The 8,174-nt window shown below is 37.4% G+C and overlaps 1 protein-coding gene across 2 annotated transcripts in view; it reads right to left on the bottom strand.

The window, feature by feature from the left end:
- Positions 1 to 1,878: 1,878 nt before the first annotated feature.
- Positions 1,879 to 8,174, bottom strand: part of SLC24A4 (solute carrier family 24 member 4) — a 165,121-nt gene continuing 158,825 nt past the window's right edge. For both annotated transcript variants that reach the window (XM_089522417.1, XM_089522418.1), the window contains exon 17: positions 1,879 to 8,023. In XM_089522417.1, the coding sequence (XP_089378543.1) occupies positions 7,871 to 8,023 (153 nt within the window). In that variant the 3' untranslated portion in view covers positions 1,879 to 7,870. The remainder of the gene's footprint in view (positions 8,024 to 8,174) is intronic.

The following is an 8,174-nucleotide window of genomic DNA, read 5'->3' as shown; positions in this document are numbered from 1 at the left end:
CTATTATCAGTATAAAAGCCTAAGAAAATAATAAACGGGAATCTTTTTTTCCTTGCATCTTTTGTTTTAAAGCTCTCCAAACACCAAGGAACAAAAATCCATTGTTGAGAAGCTAAGATACGTATTTGTTACAACTGCAGTGGAGGTAAGAAATCATATAAAAGAAAATAAACTTGGCACAATGATAATGATAATGAATGTGCAAGAAGGAAAACCATGCTGATAGAATGGGAAGACAGGCAACCAGTCTTCCAAGCTGGCTCACAACCAGGGATCAGAACTCAGATCATTGCATCGTCATACAATAAACTTGCGTGCTGATTTGGTAAATAAGTATAACACATACCTAACCCATGATCCTGCAGTATCTTTTCAGTGAGTAGTACTCCCTCTTGATGGAGTCTGAAGTGCAGATTCCCACTGCAGGATCAGGACTACTACAAACACTTAAGACAAAAAAAACCCTAACAACCTGGCAACATCCTGCTCTGCTATTTCAAGAGAATTGGAGAACGGTGGAAATAGACAATAGGTTACTTTTGTGCTATTTTTTTATAGGAGAGAGTTGAAAATGATTTCAGAGAGCAGAACACATACTTCCTTTTGTCCAGCTTTTTTGCTTTGGATCCAATTGCTTCATAATGCATTATACAGTGGACCCTTGTTATACACTGGGGTTTGGTTCCAAGATCCCCCATGGATAACAAAATCTGTGGATGCTCATGTCCCAGTAAATATAATGACATAGCAAAATGGTGTCCCTTATAAAAAATGGAAAATCAAGGTTTAATATTTGAAACGTATATGTTTTTTGAACCTTTTCAAACTGTGGATGCTTGAATCCGTGTATAAGAAGGGCCAACTGTATTACATGTGTCACTGGCTTGAGGCTAGTACAGGAAGGAAAATGAATATGAAACTCTAACATAAACAAATTTTGCAGGGAATAGATAGATAATATTTAGAGGAGAGAGATATAAGGTGGAACACGTTACATAGTGATCCCTCTTTCAAACCATCTTCAGCTTTCTCTGAAGAGTACCATCTATCTCCAGCCACCGGGATAGCTTATTGTAGCAGGTTGTATTGGAAGCTGCCCTTGAAGATGACACAAAAACTGCAGCTAGTGCACAACTGTAACTGGTACAATTAGGCAGGATCATATTACACAAATTCTACAAAAGCTGCACTGTCTTTGTATTCACTTCTGAGCTCAATTCAAGGTGTTGTTCTAATGTTCTTATGTTTAATGTCCTAAACATTTTGGGATCCTCTTTCTAGTAACCTGTCTGCGCTTCAATATAATCAAGAGAAAATCTTCTGCCTCTCTTGCCAGGAAATTCTAAGCATTATGGCCCAAAGAAATAATTATTCCAAGTTCTGAATTTTTAACCTACAGGTTGAGAATCCTTTATGACAGAATTTCAAAATCCAAAATATTCCTAAGTACAAAATTGGGTATCTGAGATAGTGACACCTTTCCTTTCTGATGGCTCAGTGTACACAAACTTTGTTTCATGAACAAAATCATTAAAAAATATTGTGTATCAAATTACCAGGCTATGTATGCAAGGTGTATATGAAACATAAAGAGCCTTCACTATGGCTGCTCCGAAATTATGGAATAGTCTTCCAGAAGAGATCCGTCTTATTGCCTCCTTGGAAGCATTTAAGAGGCCACTTAAGAAGGATCTCTTCCGGTGAGCTTACCCACCTGACCTCCTGTAAGGAATATTGTTTCACTTTCTGACCATTGTATAATTGTATTGTATTGTACTGTTATATGATGATTAGTTTAAATGTAATTATTTTTATTGTATTTTATTGATGTGTCTTTGAATGTATTTTACTGGGTTGTGATCCTGGGTTGTGATACTGTCCACACAGTTACACTGATGAAGAGTGGCTTAAAGATCTTTTTAATACATACATACACATACATGACTTTTATTACATACATACATACTGGCTCATGTGTTTGAAACATTTTGATGAAGAACTGATCTCTATAGGATTTCACAACAGGGTGAAATCAAGGTAAACCTGATTACTTCAGTATGGGGGAGATACAGGTCTGAATACCTTAAGAGAGTGTCAACTAGAGTAGATCCATTCATTCAGTTGTTGAATGACTATGTAAATCCCACTGAATAAATGTAAATCCCAGTAATTCAGGTTTACCTTAATATAAACCTTGGTAATCAGGTCTACCTTGATGCAACTTCCACTGAATCAATGGGCCTAATTTAGTGGGGATTACCAATAGGATCCAGGCCAATATCTAGCACAGAGGTAGAAATCATATAGCATTCCAGGTGCTGTAGAATTGCAACTCCCAGAATTCCACACTGCTCATTATGATAGTTAATCCTAAACTGGGATAAGCAGTCTAACAGCATCTATTCCCACCTGTGGTCTAGGATAATCATTCATTAATACAGTGGCTCATAGTAGTTTCGGTCAAACTTAAGCCATTTTAGACATATTTATCCACAAATAAATATATTTCAATCTAGTATAAAGGTAACATTTTCTCTCTCATTTCATTTCAGGACCAATACAGCATACCTACTTATACAGTCAATGGAACTCAGGACTTTAGTTTTCCATAATAATATAATTGCTTATTCATCTTTTATTTGAATGCAAAACAAGTTTTTAGGAATTAGTAAGGAGAAGTGGACATAAAACCCTGATATTGTATTTTCATGGTAATAAAACCTCATTGTATTTTCTTTCAACTCAAATGAATGAATTAGTGTCAGGAGTGAACACAAGGCACAAGTCTGAGACCAACCTAGAGGTTCTTGGCAAAATACTGCAAAAATATAAATTTCTGTGGGTCTTCTATAAGCATAAGAATTAACTCAATGACAAGGTTACTTTTCCCTAAGATTTTTCTTCTTCTTATGGCTTGGATGCAATAGACTTTGACATGCAGATCAAACTATACAACGGGAAACTTCAGCATAAATGACTGTATGTGATTTCTCATCATTGTCTTCATATGAAGTGTACACCTTCTTTGGCAAATCATATATTCCTGTGTGCATATGTGTTGAGGGCTCTTTCTTCTGAGGGAAGGAGTCAACTGGATATTTTGGGTTTCCTGCATCAAACAGGTGGTTAGACCACATGGCTTACAAGGCTTTCTCTAACAATATAAATTGACATTTTTTCAGGCTGACTGCAATGGTATCTCAAAATAAAAAATAGCAGGTAAAATACCTCAACAACCTAGAAGCACATCAGGATTTGAGGCTCCTGTTTTTGGAATCCACCCTCAAACTTCTCCAAAATGCAGGCAATGTTCATTTTACTTTGCAACCAGAATGCTGAGGAAAATGTTATTTAACCCTGGGACAAAGACATGGGGAAGAAGGAAATTCTAATGCAAACACCTTTCCTTCTCTGGGATAGCAAAAAGCCCATAGGAGGACACGGTGCCTCTTGCTGCATCATGTATCCTTACAGCTCATTCTTACCTAGGTCAAGGCATTTCCACAAATGAGGATCCCTTCTGCTCTGTACACTGCAAGACTGTGACACCTACCAAACAAAGAAGCATCCTCTCCTCCTGATCTTGTTGGCATAATTTGTCTTATGATAGGCAAACCCATCCGAAAGTGTTCCACCTGATAAGCTTTTGCACTGCAGGAGGGCAGAAAGGTTACTTAAGACTTCCGCTCTTAGAATCTTCTTACTAATATGGCTACTAGCCATGTGTGACTAGTAGATTATATGATGTGTAGTCCGAAGTAACTTTGCCAAACTTTGCTACACTGCAGCAGTAGCAAAAGCAAACAAGCTCTAGGATCTGCACTGGGGTGGGGGGCAATTTGTTCCTTAACTCTAAGAACGTGTTATCACCACAGCAGTAGTAGCAACCAACACTCTGCATTGTTTTGGTGATGCATTCCACTTTCTGTTTGTCACGGTGGGATTGGGCCAGTATATTGGGGTGAAGAGGGCCAACTAGCCACCTCCCAGCCAATGTATTGGCTCCAAAGGGCAGAGAGATACTTTTTTGATTTTGTGTTTCCCCAAGTATGTGGGACAGAGAAAATTCTTTCTCTCCTGTGTCCCTGTGTCCCAACTACAGAATAAAGGCTGTTTTTCTGACAAACTATGGCACTAAAGCCATTTTGTGGGATTCAGTTGCCAGCTTAATCAATACTGATATTTGTTGCAAAGAACAGAACAAGATTAAAAAGAGGTTTCTCCTTTTCCACAAAGCTATTGCAAATGAGCCCTAGATGCCTCATCCCAATTAATAGTAAAGGAATCCATTTTTTTTAAAAAAAGGTCTTATTTACATTTCATTTCCCTGTGTAAGAAATTGTGTCTAATTTTCTGCTTTGAAAGAGATCATCTGTTCTGTGTCATTTGAATGAATCTAGAAGACCAACTAATGGATGTTTGCATGAATGCCTCCCCCAGTGTCTTTTGGTCTCTCAACACCTGTTTGTATGGATGTGTGAATGCCATTGGATTGGTTCAAAGACACACACCTCATTTGATCATTCAGCACTATATTGCTTGCAATTGAATGCTGAACAATTTCACACATTACATTTTTTTTTACATTATCCCTAACTCCCATACTAAAAAAGTATGTGTTTGCAAATGTATTTTCTCATACAGTCAACACCACAGTTTGGAAAAGTTAGTTTTTAGAGCACAAAAAATTAAATTTGCCAAGCTGTCATAAGCACTCAGAGTACCAAGAGTACCATGTAATGTGTGAAACAGCTCTGTGTGATGCCATTTCTTTGGGAAATCTCACTTTGATCATAGGGGAGGATATATGACAGTTCTACCCGGCAAGTCATTTACACCTGTTGTTGCAACCACTTGGGAATGAAACAGGCATACATGTATCAGTCTTGTAACATAATTTGGTAAATTGAGGCATCCAATTTTAATCCAGCCATGGGAAATGAAGAAGGAAAATATATATTTTCATTTTAATCTTGAACTCCTAACACTTCCTGTCAACAGAAGAGCTCTCTCTGAAGCCTACTGTTCAGCCTCCATTTTACCAAAGAGCGATATATTTGGAGGGTAGGCTCTTTTTCTAGTTTATGTCTTTCTAGGGTACTGTCAACTGGCATGTATGTGGACACTATACACTGGACTTTATGAAGTACAATTGGCCAGAGGAAGAAATACTCTGTTCCACATTAGCCTGAGTCGGTGGGATCAAATCCTTTATGGAAATGTGAACAGAAATGTTGCTAATCTGCTGGTTGATACCTGCAGCAGTGTTCATGTCCTTTGTAAAAAGGTTTTGCTTTCTACTGTGGTACAGTGTTCTCTTTACAGTGCAATCATTGCAGGAATTCTGTCAAAAAGCTTTGAATGCAAAAATAAATATTTAATGTATTTTTCATTCATAAAATCTTTCAGGCATCCAATATATTTTATTTAGCAGTCTATGTTAAAAATGAAAAAAAGAGCTATGTATAAAGATCAGTTGTGCTTCGGTGATAACTTTTATGCTCATCAGTAAATTTACAAAACATTATTTTGGGATTAAGGAACAGAATTTAAATGTGCTGGTGGTTTTGGCAAATCTGGATGGGATCACCATTTCAGCAGGTGACTAAGAACCACTTCTAACATTATCATGCAGTATAGGGAACCTGCACTTCATGTTTTTGTGCTGCTTCTGAAAATTCTAAAATGGGAGCTTTTGCATTTTTCTCACAGAGGAACCACAGGAGCTTCTAGAGACAAATGGAGCTTCTGCACTGCAATGTGCTGGAGATGCACAAGATTTTGCTTCAGATGGTACATAAGAACAGCAAATATGGGATGTGGGGTGAGAGGCATTAACATTTCCTCTCCTCAATCAGTGGAAAGGTCCAAAATTAACTACAGTTTATGTTTTATGGGTCCAGTTCTCTTCCCAATTACATCCGCAATGATGTAGATATATTTCATTTATGATATATACTGGCAAAATAGAAACTAGACGATGGCCCTAGGGGGCTAAGAATCCAGTTCAGCTGCCAATTCAGTTATGCTTTGACAAGAAAAAACAAACAAACAAAAAACCAAATCCAAAACAAAATAACCTCTTTCATGTAGATTAAGCTATTCTGCATTATGGTGCAGGATCCCGTAAAGTGCCAACAAAGGGAACACAGCAAATTGCTAAATATGTACACGTGTGAACCCTTGTTTAACCCCCTATCCCTGATTCTGTTTTAAGTTAAAGGAGTCCTGTGCTGTTGTTTTTTCAACAGCTGATATAAACTTTTGCAACAGTTCTCAACAGGTTTATTGGACATTTGTAATCCAACCTGAGAACAAAGCTCACAATTACTTTTTGGACTAAAGGTCCCAGAATTCCCTAGGCTAGTGAATTCTGGGAGTAGGTGTCCAAAAAACATCCAAGCTCCAGCTGAGAACATGCATCAAGAATCTTATAATGGTGATAGTGATCTCTTCAATCCTGCAAAACCTGGAAAAAATTAATTTTTCAGACAACTTGAACCAGCAGGGGAATTCTGAGAATTATAATCCAAAATGGAAATTTCCCAAGCTCTGCAGTGCCAATGAGGCAGATTAAGACCTTAACCAGACATAAATTGAAACACAGTGGGAAGGAATAAAGGTGCATACTGTGCAGCATTCCATAATTAGTTCAATCAATGTGGAGATTCCAGGTCTTTTAATATGTTCCTGTCACCCACTTTTTCAAACCGTTTGTTAAAACCAATGCTAAAACAAGAGATTTAGTCCATGGAAAAATCATTAACTGGGGATTGTGCAGTTATATTTTGTAGTGTGTATGCATGCATGTACACATGCATGTAAACACACACTCACACACACATATATAGGAACATATAAAACATCTTCAAATCCAAAGTGCATCTATGATGATCTGGAAGGCATTTGGATTAGAATCACATTCTTCAAATGATTTACCTGCACAATCATTTACTGAGCACCCAGGATTTGGTTTTCTATTTTCCTCTAAAATTGGTGGGTATGCTTAGTGGTGCTGGCACAACTTTATGAACTTAAAGTATAATATTCCATATACATAGTCATTCATGATATTTGCAATTGTTCCTCACCAACTTTAGAACATTGTGTTGCTGTTTTCAAGTATGGATCTCCAGATTACAACATAATTGGTTCCATGATTAAAAAAAAAAAGAATTATAGCATCAGTAGTGTTGTATTCCCTCCTCTTTTTTTAAGTGGGACTGGGTTGGTTGTTGTTGTTTTTTGTCCGTTTCTTTCAAGTCTTTCTTTTTAAATAATATAAATGGGGTAACAGTGTTCTACTAAACACCACCAAAGACTCCTCAGCATCAGTGAAAGTTCTCTTTAAACAGAGCACTTGAAGGGGAGAGGAAGGATCCTTAGTAGTGCATTTCATAATAAGTGCATTAAATTCCATGGCTGAGATGCTCAAAATGAGCCACAATAAAGTCTTGACCCGCTCTCTTTTCCTCTTATTTGGAAAACCATAGGCCATCAAAAGGAAGTTGTTGTTTTCCCCAGACTTCATATTAAAATTCATGATAAGAATCACTGGCCTAAAAGAGACTGAATACCACAACAGGATACCACTGGACTTTTGCAATTTCTGCATGAGATCCACAGAGCTGCATGATGGAACAATAAGATCCAAAGAGGAAGAAGAAGAAGAAGAAAATGCTTTGGTTGCCTTGAGCTTGCATGTTGTTCAAAGAGACAGGTGTTTTCCTTCCAAGTACAGGAAAAGTGCTTGTAAAGTGATGAAGCAGGAAAGACACTGAGATTTTGGAGAAGAAGCAGGTAGCAATGTAAAATATCTCCTGTCATTTTTAGCACAATGGATCCAGATGACACCTGTCACTGGTTTATTTCAGTCATCTTCTCGGCACATTGGGAAGTTGACAAAAGTGAAGACATTAAACTCTATCAGTATTGAGAAACACAAGAAGATGGCATAAAGGCCGAGCACATAAATGCCCAGCTTCCTGTCTAGTTTCCATTTATTTATGTGGATGCCACCGACCTACAAGAACACAATATGTGAGTTAATAAAGAACTGAATGAAATCAATGTTACAAACTTAAGAAGAGCAGCATTAAAAAAAAAATAAAGCATTTTTAAAACATGTCATCACACAAAGAAACTGGCTTCTGTTTGTTCTGCTTTAGGTGGAA

Source organism: Sceloporus occidentalis, unplaced genomic scaffold, assembly GCF_023333645.1.
Source record: "Sceloporus occidentalis isolate IW3139 unplaced genomic scaffold, rSceOcc1.0.p SCAF_4, whole genome shotgun sequence".
In the NCBI taxonomy this organism is placed as follows: Eukaryota; Metazoa; Chordata; class Lepidosauria; order Squamata; family Phrynosomatidae; genus Sceloporus; species Sceloporus occidentalis.
The sequence above is the reverse complement of the archived record's forward strand: the minus strand, read 5'-3'. Positions and strand labels throughout refer to the sequence as shown.